This window comes from Diorhabda carinulata, chromosome 9, assembly GCF_026250575.1.
Source record: "Diorhabda carinulata isolate Delta chromosome 9, icDioCari1.1, whole genome shotgun sequence".
Taxonomy (NCBI): Eukaryota; Metazoa; Arthropoda; class Insecta; order Coleoptera; family Chrysomelidae; genus Diorhabda; species Diorhabda carinulata.
The window spans coordinates 12,095,367-12,123,019 of record NC_079468.1 but is presented as its reverse complement, the minus strand read 5'-3'; the positions used below and the strand labels follow the sequence as shown (position 1 = coordinate 12,123,019).

The 27,653-nt window shown below is 31.8% G+C and overlaps 1 protein-coding gene across 2 annotated transcripts in view; it reads left to right on the top strand.

Moving 5' to 3' along the window:
• The window catches only part of LOC130898291 (PAN2-PAN3 deadenylation complex catalytic subunit PAN2), a 59,687-nt gene that overhangs the window by 16,012 nt on the left and 16,022 nt on the right, over positions 1 to 27,653 (top strand). The window contains exons 7-14 of one of the 2 annotated variants that reach the window (XM_057807485.1): positions 3,013 to 3,292; positions 5,003 to 5,099; positions 7,468 to 7,704; positions 13,950 to 14,198; positions 15,326 to 15,485; positions 20,332 to 20,444; positions 20,637 to 20,816; positions 20,973 to 21,169. In XM_057807485.1, the coding sequence (XP_057663468.1) occupies positions 3,013 to 3,292; positions 5,003 to 5,099; positions 7,468 to 7,704; positions 13,950 to 14,198; positions 15,326 to 15,485; positions 20,332 to 20,444; positions 20,637 to 20,816; positions 20,973 to 21,169 (1,513 nt within the window). The remainder of the gene's footprint in view (positions 1 to 3,012; positions 3,293 to 5,002; positions 5,100 to 7,467; positions 7,705 to 13,949; positions 14,199 to 15,325; positions 15,486 to 20,331; positions 20,445 to 20,636; positions 20,817 to 20,972; positions 21,170 to 27,653) is intronic. The other variant, XM_057807486.1, reaches the window with a different exon arrangement.

Here is a 27,653-nt window from a genome sequence, read left to right as displayed (position 1 = left end):
TAGCTGGAATCAACTCGCGGGTGATATTTCTTGGAAACAAAAATACGTTTGTCACAAGAAGAGAATATTTAAAAAAATTATGACTAGCCTTGCTAGACGAACAACTAAAAGTAAGGGCCCAAATAAAAAGTCTTTCATGACAAACCAATAATTTTCTCAAAAATTACAAAACCTTGGAAGCACAACAAGAAGTTCAAGAGGCAACACCTGGACCAAGTAAAAAAAAGCGATGCGAACCATGCTATGTAGAAAATAATAAAACGTCAGTGTCTGTATATTGTTGTAAGAAATGTGGAATTCATTTATGTATAAAACTCCATACAAATATGATTTGTAATAAATCTTATAACCAATAATCATGTACATTTAGCAAAACTATAGTTTCCATTTTAAAAATTACACCGATAAAGGCCAAAATTTTTCATTATTTGTGTCGCCCCATGTATGCTATATAGAATCTTTGGAAAGAGATTTATTTCTCAGTTTTTTTGTAAGGGAATGTATCTGACCGTGATACAACTACTGCTGTCTACAAGTGGTGTATCTTCGTCCTCATTTAGATTTAATAATTTCAATTTTTTTTTCTAACCACTATTACGTCACTATGTGTCCCTAAATGATCTTCTAATAGTATTACACTTAAATCGTCGCAAAGCCACGCAAAATCAAGATCATCTTCCACATCACTGCACGAGGGTTTATAACGTTATATTTATAAAGAAAAGATATTAATATGAATCACTTTAGATAAATCTTTAAATAATGATACCATTTTATTGTCGCAAATACGGCGACAACGGAGTGAAAATGGTTAAAGAACGACAATTATTAGCCTATTTGTTGGACAAATAAAGGACAATTCATCAAGAATATTAATTTCAAGATGTTGTATTATGCCAATATCCTCCATAAAACAGGAACTTTTATAATGAGATAACCTGGACTTTCTGCAATGGCCATTTTAGTAATGAGGTTTTTGAATATTTTTGATGATGATAAGGTCAGAGTAGAACAAGTTAGATATACGTGGGTATATTGAAAAATTCTTAGCCTTCTATAGAACCAAACAAAATTTCAATGTCAAAATATTTTATTACTCGACATACTCTCTTAATTGGATACATTTATTACAGCGAACCTGCAACGTCTCCAGACATCCACAGCTTTTATTACCTCCTCGTTGGAAGAAAATTTACGACCTTTTAAATTTTTTTTCAGTTGAGGAAAGAGATAATAGTCGAACGGAGCCAAATCTGGTGAATAAGGGGGGTGTTCTAGTAATTCAAACCCTTATTCACAAATTTTTTGCATGTCAACATGAGATTTGTGTGCAGGGGCATTGTCCTGCAAAAACAAAAGACCTTTGGATAGTTTTCCGCGTCTTTTCTCTTCAATTATTTCTCGTAGAGTGGTCAGTAATGTCGAATAGTAATCTCTAGTTATTGTTCTACCCTTATCCAATCATCATTATTACTCCATGGCAATCCTAAAAAACTGAAGCAAAATCTTTTCCAGCAGATTTTTGGACACGAAACTTCTTAGGTCTTGGAGAACCAGAGTGTCGCCATTCCATCGATTGTTGCTTTGTTTCTGGATCGTAGAAATGTACCCAAGTCTCATTCATATTAACAGTTCATTTTAAGAAGTCTACATCGTTTTCAAATCGAGCACAGATCGAACGCGATGCTTCTACCCTTGCACGCTTTTGGTCAATATTCAAACATTTGGGGATTCATTTTGCAGCAATTTTTCTCATGTCCAAATTGACGTGAACTATATGATGAACGTGTTTGGCCTTCCCAATCAGTCATCATCTTCAATGGATAATTTACCTCTTTTGAAGCTTGCGGTCCAATTTTTCACGGTCGAATACGAAGGACATTAATCACCAAGGGTATTAAGCATATCTTCGTAAATCTGCTTACCTCTTAACACTTTTAAATACGGGTACTTGATGATGGCTCGATACTCTGATTTCTCGATTTTCACAATTTCGGTGGACATCTTTTTTCTTTTAATTTATTGCGTAACTCTAGTTTACTTTTTTGACGTTAAACACTGAAATACTGAAACTGAAGTTATTGTTCGTTGCTATGGTAATGCAATTTTTTGTTTATGCATGGAACTGGTCTAGGCTAACTATCAATACATCCTCGCATATAGATATTAATAGAAGAAAAATCTGGAGAAACCCAAGTTGCTAAAAACGTGAAGGTAAAAAGACATGATACAATGAAACATTTACAAGTAATTATGATGAAAAAAAAACCATCTCAAAACGATTCACGCAAAAAAATGTGTAAATCGAGCATTTTTTTTTGTTTCAAATAACTTTACTACTCTACTAACTTAACAATGCGAGTCTGGTTATAAGTAAGTTGGGTTGAATAACTTATTTTCATCTTAGGAGTTTACAGTTAAGCCATGTTTCAACCTTTTAGAGCGTAAAATTAATGGTTAATATGAAGAATGAATATTAAATTGGACGCCATCAGCTTTTCAACGAATCAAAATTTGGAAACTAATAAAAGGGACAAAACGTGATTAAGTATTAATGTTAAATTAAATGATTAACAAATATTCTGGGGAAAGATTTCCTAATGACTGAAGTAAAAAACAAAGTGTCAGCAATGATCAATTCATTGAAAAAAAGGTGAAAATTAATTGCATGTTTGAAATGAAAAAACTGATTCGACCCCAGATTATATGGGCCAGAGATGAAAAAATTTTAACTCAGGCATGAGTTGATCTAGCGTTATTTCGGTGATGACATATCTGAGTAACACATATGAAGACATTTCCCCATCTTGCATCTTTCACGGTAGTAGAGAAAGAAGGTGGTAGAATGAACTTCATCTATCTCCATATAACAATCGAATGAAAGCTGGAAATTGAAATTGGCTGGTTACAAGAAATGGAATGAAAGGAAATAATAAATAGTATATAGTATATAGAGAACCAATTTTTTACAAATTATCAAAGTTAAATAATTTATATTAATTTTATTTTCAGGCGCTCTGTGTTTAACTTTCGACATATCATCAAGTAGCCAAATCATGGCTTGTGGGGACAATGCTGGTCACATACACGCTTTCTCAAGCTCCAACTCGTCCGTATCTGTGATCAATACCTATTCTAGACCATGTGAAATGCCAGATACACCTACTGTTTATCCGAGTTTCAGTATAGACGATTATAACACACCTCTGTCGATAATTCCTATGCCGATAGTACCTCCAGAAATCCCCCTTGCTTCCGATTGGCCGTTACATCTTACTCAGAGAGTATACAGGTAAAATATCAAGAAAAATATTATATTAAGAGTGTTATTTTATTATGGCTTAAGTATACAGGAAATAGTATTTTTAGGAATAAAAGTGAAAAAAACCATATTTTTTTTTAAACTGGAGTTTTTCTTTTCAATAAAAGATGATTTTACTTGGTGTCAGATACTAATATTGTGAAGAAGTTAGTAAAAATATTTTATATTAAAACTACAAATGAAAGTTTCAGAATTTTCATGTAAACATTCTTAGATCACCCCATATTAAAGATTTTCGTCACATACAAACATGCAGAGGTAGTCAACTTTCATACTCATTTTACTTAGATATATTTGTGTATATATTTTGTGTAAAAGATAAATAATAAACAGATGCACTATAGATTATTATATGGTATTAATTCTTCAACAAATATGAGGGTAGCTTGATAGAAGTGTGATTACACAGTGATTAAATTCCTAGTTTCTGACATTTTTTTGATGTTAAAATTTCGATTAGTTTTTAGACTCGTTTAAAAAAACTGTTTTGATGTTAGGTAAATATAAAGAAAATAATTTTGCTGGTTAATTAAACATATTTTACGTGGAAAACCAATTAAAGAAACAAAAGATAGGTTACATAAATATTATTCTGAAAGTAAAAAAATTCTCAAATTTTCATGAAATATTAAATCCATTTGAGTCAAAAAACAACCTCCAAACTGACAATAGACATAAATATGGCGGCAGTACAATTTTTTATCAATTCTTGAATACATGGGATTTAAGAAACAACTTTTAAAATAATAAAGAACGAGTTTGTTTATATTTTACGAATTCTTTTGTTTCTATTTATTTTTGCATGCAAGTGAAGTTTGAGTTTTAAAAAGCTAGTTCTTAAAAATGGAAATTAATGCAATTACTTCTTTATTATACAATTATAAAGAATAAAAAATTAGATAAAATATTTCCACATCAATAACTTAGAGCACAAATCCGCTATATCCATTTACCTAATAAATAAACTGTTAACAGATCCCAGAATGAGAAAAGTTATTTGTAATATTTTTACAATGTTTACAAGGTTACAATAAAATTACTAAATAGCAAAAGACGCCGAGTTTCATTACTAGTATTATACAGGTATCAAGACTTTACTTTGAGTTTTCAAAAAGTAGTCTGTAACGAACATAGCTCATTTGTGTTCTAAGGTATAGTTGTCTAGTACAACGTCAGTCAGTTTAGCTAAGCTGGTTTATTCTATATAGTAAGTTGCAATATATCTCCTCCGTATTTTAACAAGTCTAATTTTTTTCTATCCTACCAGATGCTTCTTACTACATATCTTGATAATATCTCGTATTGCCATCCATTTTGCTTCATGTAATCATTTCTTCTGCTTTTTCTCTTATTTCATCTTCATCAAAACATACCTCAATCAGTAATTTTAATACTGTTATATGAAGTAAAAAAGTATTTTGTGGTTCTCTAGTTGTATGTAAACCACTAAAACTTGCTCGTCAGTTGGAAACCTTATATTTAGTATGTTTTGAAATGCTTGAACGTAATTATTGATATACAGAAGAAGAAAAACATAAACGGACACGTTTATCCAAACTCATGACCAAAAAGTTACTCATTAAATTACTTTTACACCCTCTAAGGTACTCAGAATGTTTAGGTTGAAATACTCTTCAATATTGTTATCTTTGGTTATTTAAAAAAAGTTTTTTTTTTCAGAAAACCTGTAGGTATTGATCCCGAAATTATTTCAACAATGAAAATGCAAGGCCCTATAGGATATGCTCCAAATCCAAAAACATCGAGGAGAAATCAAGTGAGACTTGATAAGTTAAAACCAGTTTATTTTTGTTAAACTTTAGTATATTTTTGAATGCTGTAGTATTTATGACTTTCGAATATTTCTGAGACAAGTGTGATATTTTCTATGACTATTAGATTGTTATAAGATCTAATTGTTATATCGAATGAATAAACGCTGTGTTCTTCTTTGGAATACTGGGTTTTCATTTAGCCCATTCCAAAAATTGATTTCGAAGTAATAGAGACAAAATTTAATGGGATAGATTTTAAGTATCATTATTTTATCCAAACATGAATGTAAAAAAAACTACTTGACCCATCACTTAAATTTGTTGAAATTTAATACATATACATGCTGATATTAAGATATTAGAAAATTATAATATGGTATCACAGTTAAGCTATACATTATCTTCTGTTACATGAAACGTGCAAAGTTATGGTCAAAAATAACAATTCCATCAGCATTATGAAGCATTATTTTAGAAAGATACACTCTAATTTTAGGGTAAGTTGACATAGTTGCATATACCCAAATAAAATAACTTTTTTCTGTATTAACACTGTTGTTTTTTTCTTGGGATTCTTAATCCAAACCATTTGTGGTGTGTATTTTATGAAAAATTGGATAAGAAAATATATTTCTCTATCTCTAATTTTTAGAACAAAAGAAATACTAATATGCATGATAATATTTTGTCATTTCAAATGATATCAATAACATTAATAATTACCAAATGCTACTTTTTCGGTAAAAAGACACTATTATTACCCTACAGAATGATCAAAATGTTAATCTGGTTAAAATATCAAAGGAATAGCAATAGAAAATTTCATTGCAAATCCTAATGAAAGGATGTATCTTTTTAAATGATATGACCTGATAGCTGCGAGTTTAACAATATTATTAATTTATTAAAAATTAAAAAAATGTCTACTATTTTCAGAATTAAGAAGATAAATTGGTGCTTAGAAGTAAAAAATTTACTTTAAATATCAGAGGCACATAAAAACTTGACATCACACCAATGAAAAATGACCTTTGAAGTGAAAAATCAAATTTTAAGATTATTAAATTCAAGAGATCATGGTGTATTAATGTAATAGTTTGGATATATTTTGGTATTAGGAATCAAATATCTTGTTAGGATGACTGGGAAACTAAATAGGAAAACTTATTTTTAAATTCTCAAGGATTTTTTATGCATTGAATCTCATTAGTACTGGAATTAGTTTTTAACAGTTTAATGATATTTGGTACTAATCTAAATTGTATCCGAACATTTTAATTAAGCAAATGAAATATTTCAAAAATCAGTTTAGTATGAGATTGTTTCACATTGAACTTGTTGAGCTGTTTGTGATAAACATGGATTTTAGAAAATTGTTTTTTATTATAAAATGGAAATAAAACAAGTTAGATAAAGATTAATAATTGTAAGTAACGGCTGGTATATTTTTATTTTACTAGAAAATCTATGTATACGTACTTACAACAAAATGGGATATATTTTGGTTTTCTTTTTGTGTGCACTATTTATATCCAACACTTTGAAATAATATTATAAATAGAGCAGTGATTCAATTTTTGCATACCATATATTAAATTGTGATTATTTTGAATAACTTTTTCAAACCAGATCTTCACCCTATCTGAAGGGAAAACTTTCCTTGGTATGTAATGCAATGAGTGTTGAATTACTTTTCTCCTGAAAACTTGATAGTGGTTCATTTTGATGTCGATTCACACTATTATATTTGAACTTGTAACCACAAGGATAAAAGAGATATGAATAAACTGAAGACTGGTTTCTTATGACTTCTTGTTAGCATAAATTTTATGCTTCCTCGTTCAAAATCTAATCTGAACATAATTCTCTATACTAAAGAGCTGTTAATCGCTTTGAAGTACAAAGGCAAAGGTCAATTATTGTGCAGTCAACTATAAAACCGATTCACTTTAATGTGTAAGTGAACATATACATGAATAAATAGAGACTATGTTAATAGTTCCTGAACGATAAATATGTCATGCAAAGAAAGATGGTACCAGTGTATAACTTGATGTAGCTTTTTTATTTACTGAAACCCTAAATGTGTGAAACTTGTCAAAATCTGATTTTGAAAATAGTTATTTTTAAATATATATAAGTTGTAAGCATAATTCCATTTCGATACATATGTTCATCTATACATCGAAGTAAATATCGTTTCTATAATTTATGTTTGCATCTATTATTTTTTTTTTATCCAATTACTCAAAAGCAGATTTAAATTTTGTCTCATTACTTTTGACAACTATCATGCACAGTTTCGTTTTTATCAAGTAGGTAAAAAATCATTTATTAGCATTGTATGTTTTTAAATACATTTCATTTTAGGTTCCCTATGATTTTGGTCAAAATGGGTACTCCCATAATATGTCCCACATCAATAGAAGCCCAAAACACAACGAGGATAATAGTAATTTCATTGCAATTCCTAAGAGATACAGAAAAGTTGATGTCAAATACAATAAAATGGGAACTGATGATTTCCAATTTGATCATTACAATAAGACTGGGTTTTCTGGATTGGAAGCTACTTTACCTAATTCTTATTGCAATGGTATGCTTCAGGTAAATCATCCAATAAGTAACTTCACAAAAATACAATTTTTCATCAAGTTTTGTTTTAAATAAATTTACACTTATACTTTATGTGCCATAAATATTTTTAAATTTCATTATTGAATATTTATAGGAATCCACATTTCTAGATATTGAAATAACCCACTGCTATGTCCTTTGGCAGCATATTTGCTATATAATATAAAGTATTAACAATGACATTTACAACGATTTAATATACTTCAACACTTGAAACTAATTATTTTTAAATATAATAATGTCACCTTTTTGCGGACATATTACGAGGTTTGCTACTTAAGTTTTGAGATAGACAAATGAAAACAAATATTTATAATTAGATATGGCTTTATTGTTTTTCAGGATATTCTCCATTAAGATCAATACACTTTTGCATGCGTTTTAACCAATTGTCGAAGCATTTTCTCTCTCAGTCTCTGTTTGCATTCAGAAATGTTGTTATATTGATTGTTGCGTAACTGAAGATCATCTAATAGTGTTTCACCTTTTGTATAGTTGCTTCACTTTTCCATAGAATATGATATGCTTTCTTATCACATTCTAAGTTATGTCAGGTTTGGGTTAAATTACAATGTTTATTCGTCTATTGGCCCTTAAAGTATGCATATTAAACTAGTTAGGTGGGTCATTGATAAGTATTTTCAGTACAAATAAACAATTAAACAAAGAATTACCAACATTTACAAAATTACTTGTAGCTGTCATGATAATTGGTATAAGTTCGAGAAAAAAACCTGTTCCATTTTAATTAATTTAAATACTTCATTTATTCTTTCATTTGCTAAATAAATTTTATCTAAATTACTTCATAGAATATCAATTATTAATTCAATATTTTCTAATTAAAATATTTTGGAAATAGTGAACAGTATCAGCTAGGAAATTTTGTCTCGTAATAGTTTTCAAACTATTTTGTACATATGAGAATCAGGCATAAAAAATTATGTTCCCAAAACATATACCTTTACCAAATTCATTTACTGAGTAAACTACCTTTTTCTCTGGGATAATCTTCTGATAGTTAATTGTTAATTGAATTGTACGAAATTTCCAATGGGGCTTGGCCAGGATGACAGTATTCCGTTGATAACTAAAAAACTTATGGACCACTTTGAGAAATATTGATTTTTCCTAGGAAAAGCATAACCTTAAAGCACTTTTACTGGAAAGTGATTAAATTGTTTGCTGGCGACGAAAATACTTGAGAAGTATAAAGCAGTACAGAACAGAGCAGAAGAAAATCTTTTATCTTGTTGAGACGTGGATTAATGAAGGTTATACAGTACCAAAAATGTGGCAAGACCGAAATATAACCAGTGCTCGCCAACATTTTATGGAAGGCCTGTCAACGGGTATTAAGGTGCCTTCAGGTAGAGGGAAAAGACTAATACTCGTGCATATTGGAACGAAGAGGGATTTTTAAAAGAAGGTTTGCTAACCTTTCAATCGTGCCATACGGGAGATTACCACGAGGACATGGATTCGGATGTTTTTGAAGACTATTTTGGTGAAATGATAAAATATCTTCCGGCTGATTCAGTAGTAGTTATGGATAGTTATCATTCTCGACGCATAGAGAAGACTCCAACTTCATCTTGGAGAAAACAAGAAATTCACTGGTTAACCACCAGAAGTATTGAATTTGAAGATAATTTAATAATAAAAGAATTATTAGTTATAGCAAATTTACACAAATATCGTTTTATGGAATACGCCTTGGAAGATATAGCAGAAAAACATACTGTAACTGTGCTGCGCCCAACGCCATATTATTGCGAACTAAATCCTATAGAACTTATATGGTCGCAAGTGAAAGGATTTGTAGCAAGACACAACACTACATTCAAAATGAAAGACGTTAAGCTACTGTTTGATCAAGCCATTAACGAGGTGATTCCAGAGAACTGGCGAAAAGCAGTCTAGCATGTCATTAAAGAAGAGGAGAAAATGTGGGATCTTTACTAGTTGATCGATCGGACCGTCGACCGTTAATTATAACGTCAAGAGGAGATGACAGTTCCTCAGATGACGAAGAATATTATGATTTTTTGTAATTTAATTTCTGTATAATGTATTTCTTGTATAATGTTCAATAAAAAATAAGTGTACCTAATACTATGTACATAATGCCTAATTTTTATTCAGTTAAAATAAAATTCTTTCCTTTTTACGAGTATCCTACCGGCACGTCTTTGGCACAGTATTTTCAATGTTTGTGAATGGATAACAATAGGCTAAACCCATATATTGACCCCAACCTGGGTGGTACTACCTGCACTTGATAAAAAAAATTACAATGAAATCAATGCCAAACTTTGAAGGTGGCTGAAATATTCGTTGGGTCACTCTGGTCCCTTTGCATACCTAATGAGATTTTATTACTCTATACCTTTCTGAAATAAACTATAAATGTATCTAATTCTTTTAGACTAGATTTAAACTAGATATTGGGGTATCATATATATTGTGATCCAAAAGATCTATTGTGTCCCCCATTCTTGCTGCAATACTGGGGAACCCAGTGTTTACAACTGATCTGTTAATCCCACTCCTTTTAAAAATTCTAGAATTTGGAATGACTGTAGTTGCCAGAGGTTATCATCTTCTATTTCATAGGCCCCCAGGTGTAGTGCTCCGGTGTTCCGTAGTATTTCATACTTTGAGAGAATGTGGATAGAGGTTTAACATTCAAAACTGTTATTTAATACATGTGGTATTTTTTATAATAATAGTGTGTCACCTTTTGTTTGGTTGTTTTACTTTCCATAGAATAAGATATGTATTCTTAGCCACATTCTAAGTTATGTCAGGCTTGGGATAAATTACAATGTTTATTTGTCTATTCGTCCTTAAAGTAAGCATAATAAGCTAGTTAAGTGGGTCATTGATAAGTACTTTCAATAAAAATAAACAATTAAACAAAGAATTTCCTAGTCAGGTAGCCAAGTGCACACGCATTGTGTCTATCTGGGTAATTGACGTTATCTACGTATAAAGTTTTTTAAATTTTTTATTCTATTGATAATTTTGAAAAGTAAATAACTGAATGTGACCATTAAAAATTAACATGTGAGTTAAAATTCCACACCATATCACCAGCAGAAATCAGAACCTTTTCAGCGCTGCAGCAACACATCAGGTAACTGTTATTTTTTCTACAACTTAATTCACAGGGTCCTCCCCCTACAATTTTAACATTGTAATCTTGGCATCCATAACTACCCACAAAATGAATACTATAAACAACCAAAACCCAACATCCTTATCACAACAAAACCCACTCCATAACACAAAATCTTATGTTAATGCAACTCTATCAAAGCCCTCCGCCCAAACATCCCCTAAACGTGAGCCAGCAATTATCATGCATTCCATCCCAAATACCATTCTATTTGATTACATCAAAGCTATAGGAGATACCGTTTCCCCGAAAAATATCACATTTGCATCAAGAATTTCCAACAACCGTATCTGTATATACTTATCTTCAACCGCAATTATAGACGAACTCCTTAGAAACCACCAACACATATATATCAATTCCACAACAATTTCTATCCGAAGACTTCCATTCCCCATCCCCCATTCTGTTATAGAAAAAAGGCTTAAGGACATCAAACTGCAAATAACTTCTCCTATTTCATTTGTAAAATGTGGCTCATGCGGATGAATACACCCATCTTATGAGTTTACTTACATTATCATTGATAACAACAATTTCATCATAGAAACCTCACTCCTAATTACCCATGAAAACACTCTATACCGTATATTAATTTCTATCGACAGACTGATGTTTTCCTGTGTAAACAGAGTAGATACAAAATGATATACTTCTCCACTCCACTACCGTAATCCCTTGCTACTACTCCTCTTTGCGGAACTTCGCCAACCCCCCTTTCATCCTCAGAACCCCTAACTGATCTTTGACAGCAATGTGGATACTCCCTGCCAGTCATCTCCTACAGAATCCCCTTCACCATCAGACAATCAAATGCCCCCTCCTCCATTATTAACTTCCCACAATGTACTTAAGCATCAAAAGAAAAGGCCTAAAACTCAAATCCCGGAAAAACACAAGCTTACTGCCAACTCACTTACCTCTATACAAAGTCTTTCTAAGAACAATCTAACCAAATTCACGCTCACTGAAACCCAATATATAGCGTTCTTAGAAAATTAGCACTAGAGTTTACGCCTAACATCCAGGGTCTCTTAAATGATTTATCTCTTCTCTACTCCGAAACAAAAGAATGTTCGCTTAAAAATCGTCTCACTCGACTCCAACAAAAACTTAGAAGGCAACTCAATCCTGAAGATTTGTCCGATAACAAAAGCGCTTCTGACAATTATACCGACGATGAACTCAATTTTCACATCTCATAATCTCATCACCAACTAAATCCTTAAGTCTCCATTCAAAATTATTCAATGAAATTGTGATGTATTTTTTTCAAGCTTGGAAAGATCTAGCAAATAATTACAGAAGAAAGTACTGAAATTGTCTGTTTACAAGAAACAAACTCTAAAATAAATAAACTTGCTACTCTAAAAAACTGTGAGGGATACCATTATGACCGTTCGAACTGTGCGAGCCAGCGGTGGTACTTCAATTTTTGTTTCAGCCGAATTGTTCTCCACACTCCTTATTACCACTGATCTTGAAGCTATAGCTGTTTCCAGCAGGTGCCCATATAAACTCACCATCTGCGGCTTATATATCCGTCCCAACTACTCCTTAAAAGAACTTCTCGGCCTAATTTACCAATTTCCCAACCTTACATTATAGTTGGTGATTTCAACGCTCACAACACAATGTGGGGATCAAATTTCAAATGAACAGAGGAAAAACTTTTCTTCCATTGATCTCATTTTTAGTGATCCTAAACTTGCTCTCTCACTAAATTGGCACACTGCCAATGATCTCTATGACAGTAATCATTATTCCATTATTATATCCTTTAATACTCCCAGTCAAAATGATATTTTACACAAATCATATTGGCACCTAAACAACGCTGACTGTACTAATTATACCTCCCAAACAGAAGCCGATTTATATGCCTTATCTTTCTCAGAAAATATGAACGACAACCTTATGAAAATTACAGATGCTATACTATCAGCTGCCAACCTGCACATCGGTAAAAATCTTATTGCTCAAAATCGAAAAACTGCACCATGGTGGAATTCCAACTGCACACATGCGGTAAATCAACAGAAAATTTCACTAAATTTATATCGTAGAAACAAATCACTAGAAAATCACAAAAGAACCATAGCCAAAACCCGTTATTATTCGACCAACTTGCAGCGTTCATACAGGTGAACTATTTAGCATTCTACAGGCCATCAATTTCATCTCCCTTCCTTATATGCAGATTGCAATATGTACAGACTCACACGCTTCAATTTCATCTATTAAAAATATATTTACCGATCACCTTATTGTCTAATCTATACATGACTCTTATCTCTCTTATCACTAAAAATAACAGTTACTATCATCTGGTTACCTTCCCAATTTAGAACCGTAGGAAACGAATTAGCAGACCACCAAGCAAAAAGTGCTTTAACTCGTATCATCACCGACAGTATAACTATCCATAAGGACTTAAAATCTCACTTTAAAAGAAAAATCAGAATAACGTGGCAGCAAAACTTGGACACTACCTTACACTATACATCACACTCAACCAAGTAATTTCACAGGCCTCTCCAGGTGATACTTAGCCATTGTAAGACGGATAAGAATCGGACACTCAAGACTCACTCATGGTTATCTGATGTCTTCTACGGCCAGACCCATTTGCACCAGCTATAGTTCCAATTTGAAAATAAAACACATATTAACTGAATGCCACAAATATGCCCCTAAAGATTGCAGTTCCAATTCAAGACCAATTACAAAGACATCCTGAATGACATGGAGCAAATCTCTTTCGTGCTTCAATTTCTAAGGAATGTGAATCTTAACCATAAAATATCGAACAATAATTATATATTGATATGTTAATGTATGTATATACTGATATAATTGTAATCGCACCTGTATAAGTGGACATAGTAGCCGAGCACGTTAAATAGGAATAAAAAAACAAAGAATTACTAAAGTTTCCAAAATTCCAAAAGTAATAATTGGTATTACTTCGAGAAAAAAGTCTATTTCATTCTAAAGTTTTTTGTTTGGTAAACAAACTTCTCTAATTTTGTAGGTGTTGTATTTTATTGAACCATTGCGTGCAGTGTTGTTGAGCCATTCCTGTACAAAAGAATTTTGCCTTTCATGTGAACTCGGATTTTTATTTCACATGCTTTCTACTTCTTCACAAAATCAGCCGTGCCAGCCAGGTAATTTTCTCAGAGCCTTTCGAACTGTACCTGAAGCATCTGCCCTTAGTTTGATATTGAGCGATCTTCATCCAGATGCCAAACAAAAAATGGAATTATCTGCTTTAATTCAGGTTAGTATTCTATAAGGAAACTAACATAATAAGTAACTTATGAACTAATGAATTGAAAATTTATTCTATTGAGTATCCAGACATTCTGAAAGCATATTGCCAATCATACTTTAAAAAGTTTATCAATTTTTTTAAATTCAATTTTTTCTAATTACATTTCACATTACAACGATCGTTTGAAGTTAATGTTTGTACATCAAATTAATTGGTTATCACATTGCATCTCGAATAGTTATATGTCGCAAAGATGGTGATGGATCTTCCTCTGAGCTTGGATAGAAGGATAGTGTGACTAACTATTATTCAAATGGATCAATTGCTAAAGCTTCAATTAATTGGGCTTCACTTTCATGCGATTTCAATTCTTTGGAATACACAGTTTGATGATATAATAAAGTGAAAGTCTCTGCTATAGAGATAATTTCACACCGAGACTTGTAAGACAGAATTCAACATTACTTTAATGTCTAGTCCTTCTCTTTTAACAGCCTCGTGTGGAGTATTGTCAAAGGCGCCTTCTATGTCTAAGAAGGTATATACTAGGTTTTCTTTGTTCGTCAGAGCATTCTAAATTATTGACAATTGTACCAATGCAGTCTTAGTTGATCTGCCTGTTTGGTATGCGAATTGCCATGGATAGAGAGCTTTCCACTTCAGAATCTCTGTTCTAATTTAGTTGTCGACAGCTTTTTCTATCGCTTTAAGTAGAAACTAGGGGAGGCTGATTGGTCTGAAGGATTTAAGATGTGTGGTCCCCTCCTTGTATGCTTTTGGTATGAAGGTTACTTTGGCCTTTCTCCAAAGCTCTGTTATGTACCCCAGCTTTAGACTGATTCTACTGAGTCGGATCAAGTGTGAAGGAGGGCTGAGAAGATTCCGTCCACTTCTGGTGACTTTAACGGTTGAAAGGTGTTAGAGCCAATATTATTCTTTCGCCGCTGCGCACTTGTTTTGCAAATGCTGCAAGTTTTTTGTTGATATTTACTAACTTCAGTAATGTATTATACCATTTTATTCATTTGAGCTGCAAAATAAAAGGAGTCTATTGCCTTTTCAAGATACTTGGAAATTTATTTGTCTGGATTGTTGTTTCATTGTCTCAAATGATTTTTATAGATATTTTTTAGAGTTGGAATAGATTCATATTACATCAGATGCATGTAGAGTTAATAGAAACCAAGAAAAAAAATGAAGATCGAAAAGTTTCCAGAAAACCTTTTATCTACAAAGAAACTGACTTTCCGAGTATATCAGGAGAGAAGATTAAAGAAAAGAAAACAGCTGCTGGTAACTATTATTTTTAACACTTTCCGTGACTTAATAATAATGCTCTAAGGTAATACTTATGAAAGTATTGCAATTATTTTAAATATATCCGCTTCTAACTATATTAAATCCATCCAAACAACAATCGATCGAAGCATGGTCACCACGCGCCTTTGCATTTATTGGCTAAAATAAACATGCCTCCTTACCTTGTTAATCAGATCTAACTGCCCACTGGGCGTGGGTGTTAATTGTTTTTGATACGTCGCTATAGTATCGAAAAGTCAAATACTGATGCGACTGAAGAAAATGCTAATTTGTGTTGCCACAGTTCACCTGAAAAAAGACCAAAAAAAAAACTGCATTTTAATATTAATGGAAAAAATGTAATTTCGATCATTTACAAAAATGAAAAAAGTAGGAAACATCGCTGGAGTGTCTCCTTCAAGTGTTTCAGTGATAAGAGAATATAAATAAAAGCATTCGAAATTCCAACAATCCATCCAGTTGTAAATGATGATGCTTACCTACCAAATTTCAAAAAGTCGATATTTCATAAGTTGTTTAAGAAAATAAGATTTAAATTTAACAAAAGGGGGAAATAGTTTGTTGCTCAAGAAACCAGAAATAGGATTGTGGAGACGACAGTATTTAATGAAAATAAGGACCCATAGAAGAAAAAATAGGAAACGCAGGCCACACTAAGCTCGAAATTAGGGTTAATGAATCCATAGATTCTTCTAGGCAAACCTTTTTATACTGAATTAAAGAACCCTTCAAGTAAAAATCACCTTATCATACTCTCAACAAACTGTGTGTGTGTCTGTAAACAATATAAGTTGCGAATAGATTGAGGTATTAATGTGAAATCTACCAAAACTGAAATAAGGAGTAAATTCTTCTATTTCAACTAAAACAAAATTGATCTTCTAGGAAAAGGAAAAAGGTTAGGATAGTATGCCACATAGGAAGCGAAACTGGTTTTATCCCCGACGCCTTGTGCGTGTTTTCGAAGAAAACTGGCGACTATCATAAGGAGATTGGCGGCAAATTGTTTGAAAATTGGTTTAGTAATATAGAAGAGAACTTGGAAGAGAATTGTATAATTATTTTAGACAACGCCCCATAATAGGAATAGGAATAATAGGAAAGATGAAAAAAATTCCTAGTACAGCCTCCAAAAGCCCTTAATCAAGACTGATTGCGTTTGAAAAGTATATCATTTGAAGAAAATATGGTGAAAGCAGAAATTTTGAGGATAGAGAATGAACTTAGAACCAATAATGATAATTATATATTATAGACGAAATTGCTAAAGCACAAAATAGAATAATATTACGTCTTCCCCTTTATCACTACTAGCCAATCCAAAAGAGTCTATTTGGGCGGACATAAAAAATTATGTTGCCAGAAAATACTACTTTTAAATACGGCTATCTTAAAAATATTATCCATATAATGGATGAATTAGTTGATTCAGACATTCAGTAATAATTAATCTTAATGGTGATTCTTCTAGTAGTCCTTCAGATTGAGTAACCGGACTAATATGACAAGAAAGATCTATTATTATTTCATAATTTTGTTTAGCTTTTCTATTATTTATACCATTTTTAAAACAAAAACTGTTGACTGCTGAAATAAAATTCACCCATTTTTTGTAATTTGTTCAATGTTGAATACAAAAAATGCTTTTTCTTTTTTTTATTCATTAGTTTAAGTCTGTACAAGCAGGTTGTCTTAGAGATCTCCGTTTCTTGGATGAACACAGTATAGTTCATTTTATTTAGGTATTTTCACATAGCATGTTATATGATAAAAAATAAAGTATGTCATCTTTCACTGATATCTGAAAACATTATAAATGCAGACCTGCAAAAGCTGTTTTATACTAAACACACTGTTTACAACACCACTACACCAAAACTCACAATTACATTGTCAAACTCGCGTTTCGATAACTAAGTTTGTCGTGCAGATGTGAACTTAAGTCTCTGAAGTCGATAATTTGGTTATCGAAACGCGCGTCATACAGTGTAATTGTGACTGTTGTTGTAGTGATTGTGTAAACAGTGTGTTCGTGTGTTCAGTAACCAATGTTTCCAGAAATATCAATCAATGTTTTCAGAAATTCCTTAAAAGCTGTTTTAGACCAGGGTCGGTAATTTTTCAAATTAAAAATAATAATAGTAGGATGGAAAAACGAAGGAAAAATAATTTACGGGCTATCTGAGATCAGGAAGTGGAAGAGGGTGAGTTTTTAAGAGTAAGAAACGACTTATCTCGATTTCCGGCAAAACTATCGTAAAAAGTTGAGTGGCAAAGTTGTAGGCAATAAAAAGATCTATATATTTTGTATCTACATTTTTTTACAAATTTATGTAAAAAATTTAAAAAAAAAACAAAAAATCTAAAAAGCACCCTAATCTTCAATTGAAAATCTCCTGTCAAATTATCAGCTTTTTTTAAACAGTCGGTGAGATTTTTATTCCTTAAAATCTTTACTATCTGATTGTGTAAAAATATTACCATCATCACGATAAACTTACCAAGGCAAAGAAAACCGAAAAATAGTCAAAATTTTCTAATAATTCATCTCTACAATTTTTAGTTATTTAAAAAAAATTCACAAAATACACTCTAACTATACGAAAAGCATGAGATTCCATATTACATTGATCAACATAAGTATTAGAGTCTAAAAATTTAATAAATATCTAAAAATTGTTCATAATGATCGAAGAAAATTTTTGCATAGCGATAGTAAAATTTCTTACCTCATCAGAAAGGAGAGATTGTCAATGAATAGAAAACTCACCGACTATTTCTAAAAAATTAATATTTTGACGGGAGAATTTTCGTTTTAAAATTAGGATGCCTTTTCGATATGAATTCAAAATTAGGCAAAATTAATATTTCTAATCAAGTAAATTACAGTGTATTTGGGAAATTAAATTGTACGTTTTCACCAGATTTCGAGAGATAATAATGTTTTCTGTGAAAAATAAAAAACTAAAGACTTGGTTTTTGTGAATTTTTTACATAAAATTTGAGGTTATATGAAAAAATTGTGATTACAAGAGTTGTACATCGTTTTGTTTTACAATTATTACAACATTGCAATTCAACTTTTTTCCATAAAACTTGTATTTTGCCGGAAATCGATATATACCGTTTTTTCCTTCAAAAGCCCACCCCCTTCCCGACCTTAGGTCGCCCATAAATTATTTTTCCTTTCATTTTTATTATAGTTTTCACTCTTTCCAATGGCTTTCATTCTCTCATTATTATTTTTTCATTCTTATCATTTTTAAAGGCTTCTACCCTGGTCTATTTACCATCAGCGATCTGGTTTATAGGCAATATCACATGATGGTCTTGTTCGTTCCCGGTAAAAATTTGGAATGCGCTATTTTCATCAAAAATTTACTTGTGTTTCAAAAATCATTTGAAATGAAACAGTCGATACTAACTATTAACATTGAGGTCTAATAATTGAAATTGAAAGTTTGACCACAAATATCAATGGTGTTCATTTGTCAGTGCGTCAGTTGTAAATTGAAATTTATGTCCACATCTTTCTCATCAGAATTGGAAAACCGCACTATTTATGAGTTTTAAATTTTTTCAAACCCAGATATTTCAAGTTCTACTGGTCGGATGATTTCCTTTTTATATATTTGCCGATCGAAAATGTCATTCACGAGAAGATTTCCTATTTCGTTCACGTTCCAATCATGGATCAATACATTGGTCACGCTATCTACTTTGACATTGACCAGTGATGCTACTTACACACGTGTGTATGTATTTGTTGGCTTAGCGTAGTCAGGAATAGAAGTGATTTCCACACTGACATTACGTGATAGTGTTTCAAAGTTTGTGATGTCACACTGTTGGAATGATTTCTTTGTTAAACGTTGGTTGTTGTTAAATAAAAATTGTATTAGAAGACTTTTACATATTGAGGTATTTTCGATAACCCTTTGATAACATTAACGAACATTTTTTAAAATTATACAAAATTTCTATAATTTATTTGAAAATAGTCAATTTTTTGACCCTAATAACAATTGAAGGATGAAATGATTACTAAACATCATGTGTTTTTAATTTAACAATAGTGTTCTCACCACAGTATGTTTTTTCATAACAAATAACAAATTGATGAACTTCGTCTATATTGATATCTGTTTATTTATATAAAAAGAGTGCCATTCGGTCAAGGTCATCTTCAGTGAGTACCTCACTAAATTTTGTTTTGGGTGCACTAATATCTCCACTTTTCCTCTAGAATTCAAACCTTTGAATTATTACTTCACTTACTCCCGTCATATTAGGACATGTAGGCACTATTTTGCATATTGAATGTTAAGTACTGCCTTTTTCATTTTCAGAGTATGTAACAAATATATTGTTGAATTGGCTTAAAGTTTGCACCTTATTTGTTATTTTCATAAAAACAGTATTTTATTTTTAAAAGTCCCGTGTTACAGCTACATGCATTTATTATTCTTCACAACACAATACAGTCGAATTGTATTGGTTTCACCTATAGAGTAAACAAATTTTAATATTGGTAACAGTGTCCTATTCTTTGAAATAAATATAAAGTTAACGTATTTTGTCGGAGTTTTTATAAGAATATTAAATTTAGACTCGACTATTACTTGTAGTTGTGCTCAATTATTTCCCCTCAATTCCAGGTGGCGAGGGGGATCAGTATTCAACAGATATAGATACTTGAGATGCGAAACACTTCATTGATACATAAATTACAATTAGTTCAAAATCTTTAATTTACCTAATCGTTAAGCGATAAATACATTTTTTCTATGAATATAGATATTTTACTTATTCATTCTAGAAGATATTGACGCTAAATTAGAAGATGAGAAAAGGGAAGATATTTCAGAAATTAGTCAATTATTTGGAACCAAGCAGCTTCAGTTGAATTGTTGCCTTAAATGTAATAATGAAGTGAGTAATATTTATTAATTTTTCAAAAAATATACAAAAAAATCCACACTAAATGCACTCTTTACTACCACTGCATCCAGAGTTATAGTTACTACTTCTGGCGCAAGGTTATTAAAATGTATGCCATGTCCTTTTGGAAACATAATAAGATTTTTGTGTAATTAATTAAATTATGAGTCACACTATTTGTAGGTTAGGAAAGAATCGTTTTTACTGGCCTGTAATTTAGTATATCCTTCATTTCCTTCTGGGCAGGATGAATGGAGTTTCTGTGATATTTTAAAAAGATCTCTTTGTCCGAAACAAACAACTCCTGCTTGGTGTGAAAATTGTTCAAAATTTTCACCCACATCACAGTCTAGAGTACTGCAGGTAAGTATTATGTTTTCATGATGAATTATAATGAGTCAATTAATTTTTATATTTTTTCATATATTAAAACTTCAATTACCATTCAGTCTATTTTGTTTAGCTCTATTTCAAAGCATTTCAATGTGAATTTTAACTAATTTTAACTTTGTTTTCCAGTCTCTTCCGAGTATTTTATCTATCAATACTGGGTTACACAACGTTCAACACAAACAGTTTTGGCAAACGCAAATGGATAAAGTAGTAGCAAAAGTTTCTAATTTAGATGTAAATAATAGAGCTTCTACACCTACTGCAGTTCTGGGATCCTCGAAACCTTGCAGATATGGAGATCATTGTTCAAGACCAGGATGTCGGTTAGTTATCATTTATTTTGTATTATTTCGATTGTAGAGAAATAACAAAGATGACTAGTAGACTGCGCAGTGAAATTTTAGAACAAGAACACAGTGAAAGACAAATTGAATTTTACCACTTCTGATAGTTGAAACTGAATATAACGACATTGAGTGGAACATACTTAGAATATAAATTTCTTCAATTTTTAGATCTTCTTATGTAGTTTAATTGGTCTTGATTTAATTAATAATGGATTTTTTTAATCGACATTTTTTTAACGTTTCCACTTCACAAAAATATAATCTGATATGGACAACTTAAGTTTCAACAATATTATTAACATATTTTACTAAACTGAAATCTGGAATACTAAAAAATAAAAGAATAATGCTGTTTATGTTTCCATATTTAGAAAATAAATTAAGAAGTGCTCAATATGAAAAAATAAAGCTTTAGTAAATCATAAAATATCAAAAAATACATTTGATTATAAAAATTCCAGAATCATTGAAACATAGGTCATGTACATAGAAATGAGAAACGTATCAATGATTAAAATGATTTTAATAATTGGAGTAAAATTTTTTAGTCTATTTCATAAATTTCAATGTAACTGTGAGTAATTTGAATAGAGGATTGTCTGTGAATAAGATTGAAAAAATTATGTATTATTAAAACAGATTTGATTTTGATAGTCATGTGGGAGGCAATGGGAGAGAATTTTGATGACTGAAGTTAGGACGAGAGGTCAAATAGTAATTTATCTAAACAGTTTAGAAAGTACTGTTTTGTCGGACAGGTAGACAAGATTCTAGAAAGTCTGCGAGTCCGAAAAACAGTTTTCAGTCGTGTTGCCTATATTATTTTTTCAGCAACCGCGTGGATTAGTTTTAACATTAATATAAAAATAAGTAAAGCACATTTATTTATAGAACAAAATTATAAACATTCTAATTTTTGCTAATATTAAAGTGTACGTGGTATATGTGACCCATTAGCATCGACGACGTGAATTGTTCCTAAGGGTTTCAAGTTTCGTCGCTGTGCTGATGCGTCCGGTTTCCTTGATAGGAAAAAAAAGAAAAAATATAGCATGATGGCACCTTCTAGACCAAAATATTCCGGAGTAAAACTAACCTACTGTTGGGATCTCCAGATGGAGGTCGGTCTGAAGGATTTATCAGGCGAAACAAATTTCAAGGTAAATTTCTGTAATATACAAGGTCTTAATACTAATATAAACACTGTACACCAACATCTGCAGTCGAAGAGACTTCATATTCTGGCTCTAGAGGAAACAACAACATCCAAGGTTTACCTTGTTAATCCTGAAAACGATTTACACACCCAATTCAGGTATAATTTTGGACTAGCCGCCTTCGTTAGGGTCTAAATATCTGCCAGCGAGAAGAGAATATTGAGTTTACAGAACTCGATGCCAGAAATAGAATTTCGACACCAAGATCTAGCAAAACTTCTCAAAAGCTTCAATATCAATAAAGCGACTGACCCAGATGGAATACCACCAATCGTATTGAAGAATTACGCAGCTAACTAACTAGTCCACTATGCTCTTTTCACTCTTTTCTCTATCATAAAAAAGAGGTGTCTTCCCTGAAAATTAGAAAATTGCTTGGGATCAACCGAAAAAAGTCGGTTCCCAATAACCACCGTCCGATTGCCTATACCCAGACATGGAGAAAATCGTTAACCGCTAAATCTTGAGATATCTTGAGCCTGCTAACATTATCAGCGACCATTAATACGACTTCCGTGAGCATAGATCAACTGGGGACCTTCTGGCCTATGTCACCAACGTATGGATTGAAGTTATAGAGAAAATCGCACTGGACATATCGAAGGATTATGACCGGGTTTGGTAATTCAACCTTCTAAATAAATTAAGATCGTACGTCGTCCTCACTTATCTACTAGTTTAGTAGCTCTCTCAAAGACCGATCCATTTAGGTCGCTATTGATGGAAACACCTCAGAAAGGTCTGAGCTCAACGCTAGTGTTCCCCATGGATGTATCTTGTCACCAACTCTTTTTCTGCTGTACATCAACGATCTATGCGGCAAAACTGCCAACCCGATCTATAGCTTCGCCGATGATAGCACACTAGTGTCGTCGTTCAAATCAATCGCCCAAATAAACTCTGCTAACACCCAAATCAGTAGGCAGCAACAGATCATAATCATCAATATCGATCTTGAAAACATTTTGGAGAGGGGTAGAAGCAATGTTGATGCTTAATACAGCAAAGACCCAGGCAGCTATTTTTACAAAGAAGGGTGGCCTGCAGCTCAGGATTTGATCCTGTCTGGACATACAATATTACCATCACCGCAAATTCGCTTGTTGGCTATTGAGGTTGGAAGCAATATGTCCTGTCATTGTCATGTGGCCGATTTAGTGAAGGCAGCTTCACAGAAACTTGGAGCCCTCTTTAAAACCAAAAAGCTATATACTTCCCAACAGCTTGTAGTCCTCTACAAGATCCAGATTCGTCCATCTTTGGAATATTGTTCGCACATTTGGAGCTCGTCTTCCAAGCATACCCTGAAGATGCTGGAATCAGTACAGAAGAAGCAGTTCGAATTATAGGCGATTCACAGATGACCAGAAACTTGGACAGCTTAGAGTATAGAAGAAAGGTCGCCTACCACGTCAAATGCTCTTCTAACATGCTGTCCAACATAATCCCACGTAGATCTACTCGATAGGCTGACGTGGTTCATGAACACAGAGTTTGCCTGCAGACGCCAAGAACTTCAATTTATGGAGACTCATTTCTTTGGAGAAGTCTGTGGAATCAGTTGCTAGAACAGATCTTTCCCGAACACTACAACAAGTTCAAAATCAATATCCACAAGCATCTCCACACGGCAGGCACCACTCGAATTACTCGAATGTAAAAAGGTTTATCCTCAGGTGCTTGCTTTTTACATTAAAAAAAATATTTATATTGCAATTTGAGAATTAGTAATATTAAACGGGTTCAATTTTATTTTTAATGTTGGGTATATTTAAATGCTTGTAGTTGTCAGAACATAAAGGTGAAATATCCGAATCATGTTGATGTGAGAAATTTTGTATGGTCTTGGCAATTTTCACTTTGTAAGTAAATTTCGATATATACTTTATCTCTAAATTTGCGATATTTTCACCATAATCGCTGAAGTTCGACGAAGGCAATGACCTGTGTAATTTTTAGGATTTGGTAGCTTCTAAATTTTTAACCCTAAATTTCCAAAACTGCGCATACCAACAGGCTGAATCGAACATTTTTCTTTTATATAATTTATAAAAAATTTGTTGTGAGGACCATGGAATGGCCGCAATGACAAATATTGCCTGGATAGTATCAAATTTTCTTGTCCAATTACAGTTCTTTCAATGTGTTTCCGAATCTGGTATTTTTATGAGCAACATGTCTTCCTTGTCGTTTATATGATCATCTTTGTTTTTTCTTTCAATCGTTGGTGCCTGAAATTAAAAACAAATTTTGTTGAAACTTTTTTCTTACACTTGTGAATTTTTATTAATTTAACTTCAGCATTAGGTAGGTTGCGTTGTCGCATTCCCTATTAAATTGATTTATTTTCTGCTAAAGATTTCTGATTTCTTTGCTTTATACCCAACATTCTTCCTTTCAAGAAATACAATAACCTTCGGAAATGTGGCTATGTATACATCATTTTTAACTGAAATATTATTTTTCAGCATCGAGTAGTTGCTTTACAAAGTAGAAGGTTTAATGATTTCTGATTTATGTGCCAAATAAACCAGAATTACGTACTCTATAATAGTTCTGAATTTATTTAGATCCATCCATCCAATAAACTATAAATACTTTCGTATCTTAACTTGTATCAGGCACATTTTCAACCTCGATCTCACAGCTGCTTTTCATTATTTATTAAAATAATTGTAATCAAAAAATGTGCAAACTTTTAAAAAGAAAAAACTCCAATAATAAACTGTCGATTTAGTAAGTTGGTACGCCGTTGCTGTAATAATGATGTACTGCAACCTTCTAATACCTACCTAGATTTTCATAATAATACTTGGTTTATAGGTACATATAATGATAACAACATACTATACAATCCGGGCCGAAAAATATATACTTTCTCAAAGAAAACGTCCGGAAAATAGATACTTTCCGGATGGTTACCGAAATAATATTTAGCTTATTACGTTACCTTTTCATCACGGTTGCTTGATTTGCATTGAATGCTTCATAAAAAGCAACAAATTTTTGTAGAATTTTCATAGCATTAATAGCCTAACATAGTATTGATGGTTGGAACATCTCTTGGTTCTCATTTTTTTGAAAAAATATTTGTAATATTAAAAAGAATGTATTCTTTTTAATATTAGTACCTGATGTATACACACACTAATCAAGACTGTGTAAATGAACAGCTGATGTTGCTAATGGTACATGACATTATATGTAGAAGTTCGTTCTCATTAGCATAATCCTCTTGTGACAGAGAGAGATTTTTAAAACGGGCATGGTTTTAATATTCTGAATCATTTGGAATACTTAAAATTTTCTGTACAGTATTTTTTAAATTTGAAACACTCCTTGGTTCATCAGTTGTAGTATAAAAATACATTAGGCCAGTTTTATGTATTTCATATTGGGAACTATAAGGTAAACTGGACAGTTGACTATTAGAAGAATTCTGTTTCCTCCAGTTTCACTGCCATTATTTAAAAATAAGCAGTCATCCAGGACCTAGTGTTGTTTTTATATTTTATAGAAAAAGATCAAATGCTCGTTTTCCGTCATACCCCCAGCAACCAATACTGTAATTCTTGTTGTACACAACAGTGCATTGCTCATTTTTCAATTTTTTTGTCAACTATCATACTACATAAGTAGTGAAATATGCAAGATCAAATTGCTAAGAGATGCAAGATGTACCCATTGGTTAGGAGAAAATGCGGGGGTGAATAATTAATCAAAACCAAGCTACCTGTATTATAATGGGCTTGAGAATGTTTTGTATTTTTCTGTTTTGCTGTTATAAGTAAAACAGTTAGTCGTTATATTTGCTCTACTAGAATATTATATAAACTACACATCAGTATGTTCCGATTAGGGCTGGGCATTTATCATAAAATAAAATCGATTAATCGAAAATAATCGATCAATCCAAAATAAGTGATAAATCGGATATAATCAAAAATAATTGATTTATCGAAAATAATCGATCCATCCAAAATAATCGATAAATCGGAAATAATCGGTTAATCGAAAACAATCAATTTTCGATTATTCGAAAATCGGAAATAAAGCTTCAAAAGAACGATTATGGTTTGATTCCTACAAAAAACAAGATAAAGAGTGAGTATACCACTAGGAACATACAGAAGACATTATGGTTTGATTCCCAATAAAAACAAACCAAATAATGAACTTACAGAATATATTTGGAAGTAAGATTCTGATATTATGTTGAAATAATTATTCAGAAAATAAATTTTAATTGATTATATTATTTGATTATTTTAACGATTGTACTAAAAATAGTGTGTATGCCATAGCCGCGAAACTTTTTAACGACCTTTTTAACGATTATCTTGCCTCGGCCTAAACATACAAATAATTATTTCAGTCTTTTACTTTGTAATGAAGCCACTTAAAAACTCTCGTTTAAATTCAATTAAACTGTACCAAAACCATTATGTATTTTGAGAATGAAAATAGGCAAGAAACATTGTATTTTATAAAACCAAATTCTCACAGGATGTTGTCCACAAGCTCCACCTTACACAACAATCTCTTTTGTATATTATTAATTAAAAGTGATAATTTGTCACTAGCTCTTAATGGGCTTGTTTCAAAATAAACTATTTAGTCTTAGATTTAGGCTTGCAACTAAAAGCAAAACAAAAAAATTATTATCTTGAAAGATGTTTATTATAAATTTTTAGGAATGTTAACGTCTTATTCATAGTTAAAAAAACAAGCTGGTCAAGTTACTATTTGACCTCCTTTGCTAAATACTCGCTTAGATGGGACACTGGAAGCTTGAATACAGAGAAACTTTTTTGCACATTGGGAAAGAAAAGGAAATACATGTGCGTTATATTTCCACCATATCAGTGAATCTTCTTCAACATCAATGACTGATATATTCATATATTGTTCGATTTCATTTTTAATTTTTACATTTAAACTCACAGCATTACTACCTTCAACAGTTTTCATAGATTGATTGATGAAAGTCCGCTTTTCTTTTTTCCTGATGACGCAGCTCTATTCTCAGAAACTGGGATTATTTCTAATTTGCTACTAAGTTGTAATATTATATCTTCAATTATCTGGTTTTCTGAAGAACTAAATAGGATCCTTTAAAACGTGGGTCCATGAAGGTGGCAGTTTGCAATAGTTTATGAGTTTTCTCGTTGTTTTCATATCTGTTTTTAAGAGTGTTTAAAATTAATGAAGCTATTTCCCTTTTTAGTTCTACATCAATTTCA